Raw genomic sequence first — 14,162 nt, 5'->3', positions numbered from 1 at the left:
TATATTGCCAGTTAATCAGACTAGTGAGTGGACTAAGAGAATACCAGTGCCATATTTAAAACTCAAAACTCAAATGCAGTTTATTATATTTACTTTATTGGTGCCACATAGCTTAGTTTAGTGTTACCAGAAAAATAAAACATGTTAAGAGATGCTTTTGGCCAACTGACAAGGTGCAAGCCCTTATCAGTGTGTGATTAGAAAAAGAAGGGCATTAAGACCTTGAGTCTGGCATTTGAAATGAAAACGTTTTCAAAACAGTTTTACAGACAGTGCAACAACCACAACCACAGTGGAGCAAACCGCTAGTGTTGTTGCTATATACACTGATCAGCCATAACATTAAAACCACCTCCTTGTTTCTACACTCTCTGTCTATTTTATCAGCTCCACTTACCATATAGAAGCACTTTGTAGTTCTACAATTACTGACTGTAGTCCATCTGTTTCTCTGCATGCTTTTTTAGACCCCTTTCAAGCTGTTCTTCAATGGTCAGGATTCTCCCAGGACCACTACAGAGCAGATATTATTTGGGTGGTGGATCATTCTCAGCACTGCAGTGACACTGACATGGTGGTGGTGTGTTAATGTGTGTTGTGCTGGTATGAGTGGATCAGACACAGCAGTGTTGCTGGAGTTTTTAAATACCGTGTCCACTCACTGTCCACTCCTACCTAGTTGGTCCACCTTTTAGATGTAAAGTCAGAGACGATCGCTCATCTACTGCTGCTGTTTGAGTTGGTTATCTTCTAGACCTTCATCAGTGGTCACTGGACGTTGCCCACGGGCCGCTGTAGGCTGGATATTTTTGGTTGGTGGACTTTTCTCAGTCCAGCAGTGACAGTGAGGTGTTTAAAAACCCTATCAGCACTGCTGTGTCTCATCCACTCATCCACTCATACCAGCACAACACACACCAACACACCACCACCATGTCAGTGTCAGTGCAGTGCTGAAAATCATCCACCACCCAAATAATACCTGCTCTGTAGTGGTCCTGGGAGTGGTACTGTCACTGCTGGACTGAGAATAGTCCACCAACCAAAAATATCCAGCCAACAGCGCCCCATGGGCAGCGTCCTGTGACCACTGATGAAGGTCTATCTAGAAGATGACCAACTCAAACAGCAGCAATAGATGAGCGATCGTCTCTGACTTTACATCTACAAGGTGGAGCAACTAGGTAGGAGTGTCTAATAGAGTGGACAGTGAGTGGACATGGTATTTTAAAACTCCAGCAGCGCTGCTGTGTCTGATCCACTCATACCAGCACAACACACACTAACACACCACCACCATGTCATTGCAGTGCTGAGAATGATCCACGACCCAAATAATACCTGCTCTGTGGTGGTCCTGAGGGGGTCCTGACCATTGAAGAACAGCATGAAAGGGTGCTAACAAAGCATGCAGAGAAACAGATGGACTACAGTCAGTAAATGTAGAACTACAAAGTGCTCCTATATGGTAAGTGGAGCTGATAAAATGGACAATGAGTCACTACAGTGCAATACAATCTATACAATGTCAATACTTGTCTTACAAGAGAAATCCAAAAGGTGGCGCTGTTTCTCCTGTATATGGTTGATCTATTTTATAGGAAAGAGAAACGGAAGTGCAGCGTCGTACTTACGTTGGTTGCTGCTGTGCGTACACATGGTAGAATGGCAGAGCCGCATGCGTGCTGAACTGTTATCGAGAAATTATTCATTTCCAGTTTGTTTTTTATGGGTCATATTTAAGGTAAGTAGGTACTGTTGTAGTTTTTGACAATTCAACATGTAACGTGTACATATATGTGTATATTTTTATAAAGGGCGCGTAGTAGCTATAGCTAACTTATTAGCTTCAGAGCTAGAAAGCTGCAAAAGCCGGTACCAGGTAGCAGCAGTGCTACACACACACACACACACACACACACCATTACTGTATTAATAAATAGCGATATGCGATTTACTCCTGGTACTCTTTTCATTCATCGTATACATTGATTTGGTGCTAAGAGATACACTGATTAGGCATAACAATAAAACCACCTTGTTTCTACACTCACTGTCCATTTTATCAGCTCCACTTACCATATAGAAGCACTTTGTAGTTCTACAATTACTGACTGTAGTCCATCTGTTTCTCTGCATGCTTTGTTAGCCCCCTTTCATGCTGTTCTTTAATGATCAGGACTCTCCCAGGACCACCACAGAGCAGGTACTATTTAGGTGGTGGGTGGTGTGTTAGTGTGTGTTGTGCTGGTATGAGTGGATCAGACACAGCAATGCTGCTGGAGTTTTTAAATACCGTGTCCACTCACTGTCCACTCTATTAGACACTCCTACCTAGTTGGTCCACCTTGTAGATGTAAAGTCAGATACAATCGCTCATCTGTTGCTGCTGTTTGAGTTGGTCATCTTCTAGACCTTCATCAGTGGTCAATATAGTTCTGTCTGAACATCTGAGTCTCTTGCTGTCTTTTAAAAAACGATTAAAAACCCACCTTTTTACTAAGCACTTAATCTGACTTGTACTTATTTACTAAAACATTTTTTCCATTTCCAAAAAAAATTATAAAAAATACACTCTGGTTCTAACAGGTTTCAGCAGATTTGTGTTCTTTGACTTGTTTACTTAAACTTGAGAAATGAAATGTTCACTATGGAAGCACTTCTGTAAGTCGCTCTGGATAAGAGCGTCTGCTAAATGCAGAAAATGTAAATGTAAATGTCAAAGGATGCTTTCTACCAGGTGCTTTTGGCTGGATATTTTTGGTTGGTGGACTATTCTTAGTCCAGCAGTTACCATGAGGTGTTTAAAAACAACATCAGCATTGTTGTGTTCTATCCACTCATACCAGCACAACACACACTAACATACCAGCACCATGTCAGTGTCACTGCAGTGCTGAGAAAGACCCACCACCCAAATAATACCTGCTCTGTAGTGGTCCTGGGAGAGTCCTGACCATTGAAGAACAGCATGGAAACAGATGGACTACAGTCAGTAACTGTAGAACTACAAAGTGCTTCTATATGGTAAGTGAAGCCGATAAAATGGACAGTGAGTGTAGAAACAAGGAGGTGGTTTTAATGCTATAGCTGATCAGTGTAGGTTCGATGTCATATGACAATGTGCAGCAATAATAATAATACTTAGGTTTTTACTGCCTGTTGGTTTCTTTTTTGCACATCAGGCTTGGATACAGAGGGATTTCCAAATAATAGTCATGTCATTACTGGCTGCTTTAAAAAAAACACATGAAGCACAGATTTGTTAAGATTTTGTGGCTGTCATTGGGGCGTTTTAGCAGCTGTCCTGTTTATTTTGTTTTGAACATTTGTCTGTGTCCCCTCGTCAATATTTATTACCTGTTTATTACCTCATACCCTGTCCATTTTAAAATGTTCATTTTATATAACCTGGTCTCTCGTTCCAGGATCTAAGAAGATGAGCTTGGCGGTCCAACAACATGGTGATAAATTCATGGTGGATGGAACCCAAGAGTAAGAGCAGGCCAATGAACGGTGAAGGCTGTGGTCTAAGTGTGCCGAGCCCAGCGCAGGCATGGTATTTGGGCAAAGTCAGTTGTGCTCTGTTCTTCCCTATAGTCACATGTGCAAATTGGACCGCACATGGTGCAAGCAAATGAAATTCAAAAATCTTACTGGAGTATTAATATAAAAACGGAAATCTTTGTAAAAGGCGAAAGTATTAACTAGTAAAACATGTCTATGCATACCAACACTGGTGTATCATTAAATGGTATATAATTACAAAGGTGTTTAATGTATGTTGTGAGGATGTTTATCTTATATTCGTGTTTTTTTATTTTGTTCTCCAGGCTAAAGACAGAGGGCTATTTGGTGAAAACTGTCCGTGCTGTTCTGCAAAAGGACAGACAAACGTTCTTCGCTCATATGCAATCAACTTTGAAGAATCTATCACAATTTGTACCAGTCCACAGGTATACCACATCATGCTCTGTATTTTTTGTCTATTTACCCAATTACACTGATGAGCAAAAACATTAATACCCCTCCACACTGATTTACACACGATCAGCCATAACATTAAAACCACCTCCTTGCTTCTACACACACTGTCCATGTGATCAGCTCCACTTACCATATAGAAGCATTTTATAGTGTAGTCCATCTGTTTCTCTGCATGCTTTGTTAGCCCCCTTATATGCTGTTCTTTAATGGTCAGGACCCTCACAGGACCACCACAGAGCAGGTATTATTTGGGTGGTGCGTCATTCTCAGCACTGCACTGACACTGACATGGTGGTGGTGTGTTAGTGTGTGTTGTGCTGGTATGAGTGGATCAGACACAGCAGCGCTGATGGAGTTTTTAAACACCTCACTGTCACTGCTGGACTGAGAATAGTCCACCAACCAAATATATCCAGCCAACATCGCCCTGTGGTCGGCGTCCTGTGGCCACTGATGAAGGTTTAGAAGATGACCAACTCCAACATCAGCAATAGATGAGCGCTCGTCTCTGACTTTACATCTACAAGGTGGACCAACTAGGTAAGAGTGTCTAATAGAGTGGACAGTGAGTGGACACGGTATTTAAAAACTCCAGCAACGCTGCTGTGTCTGATCCACTCATACCAGCACAACACACACTAACTCAGATGGACTACAGTCAGTAATTGTGGAATTAGAACGTGCTTCTATATGGTAAGTGGAGCTGATAAAATGAACAGTGAGTGTAGAAACAAGGAGGTGGTTTTAATGTTATCGGTGCATACCCATTTCAACACCATTGTGTCTAATTGTACTAACACATATTTTTTATTTTTTTATGCAGTGCCTTTACCCTTTGGTCAGCAAACCATTGGACTATAATCATGACACCATTTCTTCATCTCAAGACGTAAAGAAGATTAAGAGGAACTTTACCGATGACCTTAATCAGTCCCCCAAACGGCGAAAAAAAGAATCTGATAATGTATCTGAGGACACATTCACTGTGGATCTTGGTGATGATGATGAATCTGCCACATCATATGTTGATGAGTTGTTTGATAATAGTTGCAAGGAGCAAAAGGAGATTGGAAAGCATGACAAGAATACATGCGCTATGGTTTGCAATGGCACTAATGGGGCTCAAGGACCATCCCATAATGCACAAATTATAAATCCTGTGTCTAGCACTCAGGATGAGAAGTGTAAAACACATCAGGGGAATGTAGCTGTTGACGATTTGATCGAGATGGTACCTACTCGACCACACTTATTTTGGAGAAATACAAATAACCTATGTTGGTTAAATTCTTTGCTTGTGGCACTTGTACACTTTAGAGCATTTAGGAAATCGTCATATGAAAATGTAGGTTTGGCCGACGACATACCCAACATTATGAGGAACTTCTGTGTAAGATTCAACCAATCCTGTGCAAATCTTAGGACCAAGGAGCAACTGTGCCAAGGTAAGAGGGTGTTTATTAAAAAACTTAAACGTTTTTGACATTCAAAGGCTATTCTTAAGTTTATATAGAAATTGCAAATTTTTATTTCAACAGGGAATATTGTTCGAGTGCCTTCTGGTGTCCTTCAGAAAACAGAGCAGGACATGGAAGCTCTTCGTGATTCTGTCTTGCAACTTCTTCAACCAAAGCTTAAATACGAATTGGGTAGGTATTTTGTCATTGTTGAGCATGTAATTCCCATGTTAGATATAGGCACAAATAAAAGTCACTTCTACACTGATCAGGCATAACATTAAAACCACCTCCTTGTTTCTACATTCACTGTCCATTTCATCAGCTCCACTTACCATATAGAAGCACTTTGTAGTTCTACAGTAGTCCATCTGTTTCTCTGCATGCTTTTTTAACCCTGTTCTTTAATGGTCAGGACCCCCACAGGACCACTACAGAGCAGGTATTATTTAGGTGGTGGATCATTCTCAGCACTGCAGTGACACTGAGACAGTGGTGGTGTGTTAGTGTGTGTTGTGCTGGTATGAGTGGATCAGACACAGCAATGCTGATGTAGTTTTTAAACACCTCACTGTCACTGCTGGACTGAGAATAGTCCACCAACCAAAAATATATCCAGCCAACAGCGCCCCGTGGGTAGCGTCCTGTGCCCACTGATGAAGGTCTAGAAGATGACCAACTCAAACAGCAGCAATAGATGAGCAAACGTCTCTGACTTTACATCTACAAGGTGGAGCATCTAGGTAGGAGTGTCTAATAGAGTGGACAGTGAGTGGACAAGGTATAAAACAACTCCAGCAGCGCTGCTGTGTCTGATCCACTCATACCAGCACAACACACACTAACACACCACCACCATGTCAGTTTCACTGCAGTGGTGAGAATGACCCACCACCAAAATAATACCTGCTCTGTAGCAGGAGTCCTGACCATTGAAGAACAGCATAAATGGGGGCTAACAAAGCATGCAGAGAAACAGATAGACTACAGTCAGTAACTGTAGAAATACAAAGTGCTTCTATATGGAAAGAGGATCAAGGAGGTGGTTTTAATGTTAACGATGTATAGGGTGGGCCATTTATATGGATACACCTAAATAAAATGGGAATGGTTGGTGATATTAACTTCCTGTTTGTGGCACATTAGTATATGGGAGGGGGGAAACTTTTCAAGATGGGTGGTGACCATGGCGGCCATTTTGAAGTCGGCCATTTTGGATCCAACTTTAGTTTTTTCAATGGGAAGAGGGTCATGTGACACATCAAAGTTATTGAGAATTTCACAAGAAAAACAATGGTGTGCTTGGTTTTAACATAACTTTATTCTTTCATGAGTTATTTACAAGTTTCTGACCACTTATAAAATGTGCTGCCCATTGTGCTGGATTGTCAATGCAACCCTCTTCTCCCACTCTTCACACACTGATAGCAACACCGCAGAAGAAATGCTAGCACAGGCTTCCAGTATCCGTAGTTTCAGGTGCTGCACATCTCGTATCTTCACAGCATAGACAATTGCCTTCAGATGACCCCAAAGATAAAAGTCTAAGGGGGTCAGATCGGGAAACCTTGGGGGCCATTCAACTGGCCCACGACGACCAATCCACTTTCCAGGAAACTGTTCATCTAGGAATGCTCGGACCTGACACCCATAATGTGGTGGTGCACCATCTTGCTGGAAAAACTCAGGGAACGTGCCAGCTTCAGTGCATAAAGAGGGAAACTCATCATCATGTAGCAATTTCAAATATCCAGTGGCCTTGAGGTTTCCATTGATGAAGAATGGCCCCACTATCTTTGTACCCCATATACCACACCATACCATCAATTTTTGTGTTCCAACAGTCTTGGAGGGATCTATCCAATGTGGGTTAGTGTCAGACCAATAGCGGTGGTTTTGTTTGTTAACTTCACCATTCACATAAAAGTTTGCCTCATCACTGAACAAAATGTTCTGTGTAAACTGAGGGTCCTGTTCCAATTTTTGTTTTGCCCATTCTGCAAATTCAGTGCGCCGATCTGGGTCATCCTCGTTGAGATGCTGCAGCAGCTGGAGTTTGTAAGGGTGCCATTTGTGAGTAGCTAATATCCGCCGAAGGGATGTTCGACTGATGCCACTCTCCAGTGACATGCTACGCTGTGGGCTCTTGCTGAATGAAGCTAGGACAGTCACTGATGTTTCTTCATTAGTGACAGTTTTCATGCGTCCACATTTTGGCTAATCCAACACTGAACCAGTTTCATGAAACTTGGCAAGCAGTTTGCTAGCTGTAGCATGGGAGATAGGTGGTCTCGTAGGGTGTCTTGCATTGAAATCTGCTGCAATGACCCGGGTACTGCGTTCACCAGACTTCAACACAATTTCTATCCGCTCCTCACGTGTTAACCTCTGCGACATGTCAATGGCTGTAAACAAAGAGAAGCTTGTAAATAACTCATGAAAGAATAAAGTTACGTTAAAACCAAGCACACCATTGTTTTTCTTGTGAAGTTCTCAATAAGTTTGATGTGTCACATGACCCTCTTCCCATTGAAAAAACTAAAGTTGGATCCAAAATGGCCGACTTCAAAATGGCCACCATGGTCACCACCCATCTTGAAAAGTTTTCCCCCTCCCATATACTAATGTGCCACAAACAGGAAGTTAATATCACCAACCATTCCCATTTTATTTAGGTGTATCCATATAAATGGCCCACCCTGTATAATGCATACAGTATATATATATTCAACATTTCTGTATTTTGTCTTTTTGACAGGTCAGCAGGAGACACCTGTATTTGCCCTCCCTCTTCTTCTGGACTCAGATAACTGGGCATATAGTCTCCTCCAGCATACTGGACAATGGGAGTTTAAGTGCACAAAATGTGGATACAATCTCAACACAAGGTAGCTTTTTTTTTAAAGAATTGTAGTCACTCAAGCCCCTTTTCATAGCATGATACCCTACACAAATCCGTACAATCCGGCACACGCCCAAAACTATCCATGCTGAACCTATAGTGCGATTCTCCATTTTCACTTGCACAAGGGTACTGGTGAAAGTGAAGGTAAAGCTGTGATGTTCTCCATCACATACTGAGAGTAAATACACTACTGTAACTGTAAACAATAGTAGTAGCAACAAATCATCTAGTAGCAGAGCTGATTTGGATTTGCTCCACTATGGTGTGATATGAAGTAATTCACTGTTCCTAGAAACTGTTCAGAACATCAGTAGCTGATAATTTAGCAGCACTGAACAATGTTCACTAATAAAAGCATTTCTCTGTTAATAATGTGCAAATGCGACCTCTGCTGGCTGATCAATGTACTCATCTGTTTGGGATAGGCATTTTAATTATCTCGCAATAATTCGATCCATAGAGGCCCCACCTCACAACTTACATGAGTTAAAGGATCTGCTGCTAACATCTTGGTGCCAGATCCCACAGCACACCTGCAGAGGTCTAATGGAGTCCATGCCTCAATGGATCAGGGTTGTTTTGGCAGCAAAAGGGGGAACCAACACAATATTAGAAAGGTGGTCATGTTATGCCTGATCAGTGTGTGTGTATATAGATAGATAAATATATTTACTATACTTTTTCTAATAAAAAAACCACAGTTTAAATTTATGTTTAGAGTCGTAATGTCTGTTTGCAAAATGTGTGTTCGTCATAGTGTGGAGAAGACGGTAACAACTTTTACAGAGATTGTGGCTGATTGGCACCCACTCAGAGCAGTTCACCGTACGCAGTGCAACAACTGTCTTTGCAAAAAACAGAGGAGGAAATTGGTTTTACAAAGGTGAGAAACTGTAGATTTTCCCACGAATTTCTACAATAACTTCTGTTTAGTTGTTGACAAAAACTTCAAACATAATAATTACTTTTTGAACACAAAAAAAATGTATAAATAAGAAAAGTTCACACTTAGTGTTATACTTTGAATTGTTACCTGTTGCATAACCCAATTAAGCCTATACAGTGGTACCCTGTAACTCGATGTCCCCTAAACTCAACACCCTTCATCGAGAAATTTGTACCACTAAACTCAACATTTCCCTTGAACTCGACGTGTGTGCGAATGCTGCTTTGTTCAGCGCTCGGCTTGAGCTCTTCGGTAAAACGTCATGCGAACATGAGACGATTCTGCGTTTGTGTGGAATATCCATCAAATTCACTCTGAAAGCTCCACATGTATCTGATTCAGCTGGATTTTTCTCCTGTTTCACTTTTAAACTTGTGTTACAGCTCGGGGTGCTGAGAAATTGTAAGAATCAGCTTCTCAGAGAGAGTCTAAAACGCTTGTCATTAAAAAAAGAAAAGTAACTTAATGTATTAAAATAATGACACAGGAACACAATCTTTCTTACCTATTACTGCTTATAAGCTCTCTCCACTAATTAAGAAGCATAAGAAAACAGTAAAGAAGTAAAGCTAAAGAGCAGGTTTTATTGTATTTCAGTGTTTTTTATATTATATTTGTGTTATTTTCAGTGTATAAGTGCCAAAAACAACCCCATTATTTTACATTAGCCTAAAATATATGCAGTTCCACGGGACCATGGAACGCATTAACAGGTTTCCCCAAACATCCTTATGGGAAAAAATACCTTGAAACTCAATGCCACTCCCAGAACCAATTGACGTTGAGTTTCAAGGTACCACTGTACTTCAAAGCAGTGCATTTTTGGTAAAGAGCAGTATTTATAGTTTTGACAATTATAGCAGGTTGCTCAGGCCCTAAAGCAATAATTGTTCTACCCCATCACACTACCACCACCATGCTTGACTGTCAGTATGATGATTTGTTATGCTGTTAGCCTTACACCAGATAAACGCATACATGTCTGCTGAACATTGTTCCAGGCTTGAGAGTCATCACTGTGTTTTTTGGCAGTGGTGTTGCTTGCAACTTTCCCATTGACCCCATTTTCAGGATTTTTGTTAGGGGGCCACCATTGGGAGCATTTTCCAGTTTTTAGGCTTTCTTATTTTGGAGATAATAGCCCCAAATAAACAATTATTTCTCAAATGTTGGTACTGGCTAGCTTTATAACTATTCACTATTTTCCTTATTTTTCCTAGACTTTCTTCAGTGCTTGCCCTACATTTTGTTGAGGGACTACCTCGGAGGGATGTTTCCAGATACTCTTTCGATTTTGAAGGCACACATTACAACATCAAAACTATCATACAATACAATAAGCAACACAAGCACTTTGCTACATGGATCCACCAACCTGATGGTAAGTTGCCATCTTGATTGGAATTTCAGTGTTTTTTATAATCATTAAAACCACCTCCTTGTCACTGTCCATTTTATCAGCTCCACTTACCATATAGAAGCACTTTGTAGTTCTACAATTACTGACAGTAGTCCATCTGTTTCTCTGCATACTTTGTTAGCCCCCTTTCATGCTGTTCTTTAATGGTCAGGACCCCCACAGGACCACCACAGAGCAGGTATTATTTAGGTGGTGGATCATTCTCAGCACTGCAGTGACACTGACATGGTGGTGGTGTGTTAGTGTGTGTTAGTGTGTGTTAGTGTGTGTTAGTGTGTGTTAGTGTGTGTTAGTGTGTGTTGTGCTGGTATAAGTCCAATCAAAAATATCCAGCCAACAGCGCCCCGTGGGCAGCGTCTTGTGACCACTGATGAAGGTCTAGAAGATGACCAACTCGAACAGCAGCAATAGATGAGCGATCGTCTCTGACTTTACATCTACAAGGATGGACCAACTAGTTAGGAGTGTCTAATAGAGTGGACAGCGAGTGGACACGGTATTTAAAAACTCCAGCAGCGCTGCTGTGTCTGATACACTCATACCAGCACAACACACACTAACACACCACCACCATGTCATTGTCGGTGCTGAGAATGATCCACCAACTGAATAATACCTGATTTGTGGTGGTCCTGAACATTGAAGAACAGGGTGAATGCAGACTGAAAAAAGTAATTGTAGAACTACAAGGTGCTTCTATATGGTAAGTGGAGCTGATAAAATGGACAGTGAGTGTAGAAACAAGGAGGTGGTTTTAATGTTATGGCTGATCAGTAATAATATGGGATTTTTACCAAACTCACATTCATGCTGCAACTAATAATGCTCTTTCTTTTTCACAGGGACATGGTTAGAATTTGATGATCTGAAGTACCCTCACTGCACAACCCATAAAAGATTTACGCTCCCAGCCAACCAGTTTCACCTTGTCTTCTGGGAGGCAGAGTTGAAACAGAATTCCGGGCTTTCTGAGCATCTCCCTGCTGAGAACACCACTTTAGAGAGTACTAATGAGGGTAACAGGCTTAAGGATACTGATGATTCTCTACCAGATGATGTATGCATAGTCAAGGCCTTGACTTTAAATGATACCAAGAATGAGGATGCCAATACCTTGGATTCTTCAATAGGCAGTACTACATTGCTTGATACTTTTGAAGGACTTTCCCACAGTGATATCATCACTCTTACACTAGTTGAAGTTGATGAAATGGATGCTAAGGAACCTCTCCCCACTTCCCAGGAATCAGTTATAGGGCCTGCTGAGCCAAGTGTCACTAAAAAGTGTTTACTACCAGAGGAAACCTCTTTAAGTCAAACTTCGAACCTCATTAATAACAAAATTAGTTGTGCTCAGAACATTTCATCTACCCCTGACATTGTCCCTTCAGTTGTGATGACATCAACAGCAGCTTCACAAGTTAGCCAGTGCCAACCTACCCTACACTCTTCAAACCCTAATTCTTCACACCTATCATTTTTATTGAAACAGCACCCCTCCCGCCAGTCTACACCCCTTTGTTCTTCACGTTTGAAACCTGACTTAAGATCTGAAAGCAATGAGGCTCTCCCATTCAAGCCTGCTGAGCTTTTCGGTGGCTACAGAGCCAAAAACTCTCCAAATTCTATTTTACCTGAAGGACAGTTAAAAAATCAGCTAGTGAAGCCACTTTCGCAGAAGCCTTTAACCCACCCAGGTGGCAATACTGCAGTTCAAGCCTTTGCACTTCCGAAGTCTACAAACAAGGACAACCCAAATTTGTCCCCATCGAAGACTCTCTCCACCACTGATTTACTGAGGCTAAAACTCATGAAAAAGCTAAAGGCCAAGAAAAAGAAACTGGCGAAGTTAAATCAGCTTTTGTACAAAGATGACAGCGAGTCCACTCCTAAGCCGGACAGCACACGCGTCTGCTCACCATACTCCGTCACGTCAGCCTATAACAGCCCAGCGTATGATCACTTTCTTTCGGAACTTCTGTCTCCACCCTTGAGTGCCAGCACTTTGTCACCTGATAGCACAGATTTTCTTGAAAAGCTGACCAACAGCCAGGGTGCAGGACCATTAGATTGTACCACACAGGAGAACTCAATACCTGCCCAATCTGACTTTTCTTCCTCCACCGATAACTTTCTTGATGAATTCATCTCAGAATCGGAGCTGCATCAGTCTGTACACGAGAACACTGATCTTAATGCTTTGGATATATTTTTTTGAACAGTGGGGTTTGTCCTCCTCTATTCCCACATGTGTGACACTGATATTACTAGTTTAATACATAAACATTAAAGATCACTGTAGAAATGTATGTGTTTAGATACAGGTTTAAATTATTTTGGGTTTTTTTTTTTAGTAAATGTGAAACATTCTGTTCTACCTTTTAATCAATTCACAGACAAATTTGTACAGTTTGTAAAAAGTTTTGCTCAAGTGTTAAAATTGTAATAAATTAGACTACTGCTTTAGATTTGTGTCTTGGCTATTGTTTTATACACATAACAAAATATTCACTGCAAATAACTGGAGAATACTTTAAAGATATAAAACGTTAGCTACGGACAGGTAAGCATATGTATTTAAAGTTGTTACAGATTGCATTGTCCTTACATCTGCATAGTTGTCATAAGTCATAGTATACTCCGATCAGACATAACATTATGACCACCTTCCTAATATTGTGTTGGTCACCCCCTGAAGGTGTGCTGTGGTATCTGGCACCAATATGTTATCAGCAGATCCTTTAACCCTTTGATGCACAAGCTAAGCAAACCCCTTCTAATGCTCAACATGGGTCAAAAATTACCCATATTCATCCATTCAAGAATATTTTCATATGCACATTTGTCAGTTATTCATGTATTTGCTGTCTTAGCTAATAAAAGCTATCTATACTAGAATATGTAAACAGCTAGCAAGCAAATAGTATTGGACATATTCAAGATTCAAGGGCCTAATCTTTGGTTGTCTTTCAAAAGATCAGTAAATATGTTTTTGACTACAAACACTTACAAATGTCAGTAGTTCCTGTCAAATTCCATAGTAAATACATAAGGGTCATTTTTAACCCATGTTGTGCATTAGGAGGGTAGTGATACAAAAATGATTTTTATTAAAAAAGCAAAAAATATAAAACTGAAATAAGGATTTGTGATGATCAAAAACAAGTTAATTGAAAAATTCATGGAAGCTTGAATGACGAAATTAATTTATTGCAAAGATATAGAAAATAAAAACTCAGTTGGGTCACTTTTGACCCAGGTTGTGCATCAAAGGGTTAACTCCTGTAAGTTGTGAGGTGGGGCCTCCATGGATCTGACTTGTTTAACCAGCACATCCCACAGATGCTCGACTGGATTGAGATTTGGGGAATTTGAAGGCCAAGTCAACACCTCAAACTCATTGTTGTGCTCCTTAAACCGTTCCTGAACCATTTTTGCTTTGTGGCA

The 14,162-nt window shown here is 40.8% G+C and overlaps 1 protein-coding gene across 2 annotated transcripts; it reads left to right on the top strand.

Moving 5' to 3' along the window:
* The first annotated feature begins 1,659 nt into the window (after positions 1–1,659).
* Positions 1,660–13,181, top strand: uspl1 (ubiquitin specific peptidase like 1). 2 transcript variants are annotated; one of them, XM_063014829.1, is made up of 9 exons: positions 1,660–1,744; positions 3,429–3,572; positions 3,834–3,956; positions 4,811–5,432; positions 5,526–5,636; positions 8,203–8,332; positions 9,107–9,232; positions 10,516–10,676; positions 11,558–13,181. In XM_063014829.1, the coding sequence occupies exons 2-9, from the start codon at positions 3,462–3,464 to the stop codon at positions 12,931–12,933; spliced, it is 2,760 nt and encodes a 919-aa protein (XP_062870899.1). In that variant the 5' UTR covers positions 1,660–1,744; positions 3,429–3,461; the 3' UTR covers positions 12,934–13,181. The 2 variants fall into 2 exon arrangements, with proteins under 2 accessions (XP_062870899.1, XP_062870900.1); XM_063014830.1 differs by lacking the exon at positions 1,660–1,744 and having other exon boundaries at positions 3,205–3,572.
* Positions 13,182–14,162: the final 981 nt, after the last annotated feature.

Source organism: Trichomycterus rosablanca, chromosome 18, assembly GCF_030014385.1.
Source record: "Trichomycterus rosablanca isolate fTriRos1 chromosome 18, fTriRos1.hap1, whole genome shotgun sequence".
Lineage (NCBI taxonomy): Eukaryota > Metazoa > Chordata > Actinopteri > Siluriformes > Trichomycteridae > Trichomycterus > Trichomycterus rosablanca.
The sequence above is the reverse complement of the archived record's forward strand: the minus strand, read 5'-3'. Positions and strand labels throughout refer to the sequence as shown.

Excerpts from the sequence above, each read along its gene's own strand:
- uspl1 (XM_063014829.1), top strand. The coding sequence starts at position 3,462 with ATGGTGATAAATTCATGGTGGATGGAACCCAAGAGTAAGAGCAGGCCA. Across the intron at positions 3,957-4,810 it reads CAATTTGTACCAGTCCACAG|TGCCTTTACCCTTTGGTCAG; the intron begins GTATACCACATC and ends TTTTTTATGCAG. Across the intron at positions 10,677-11,557 it reads ATGGATCCACCAACCTGATG|GGACATGGTTAGAATTTGAT; the intron begins GTAAGTTGCCAT and ends TCTTTTTCACAG.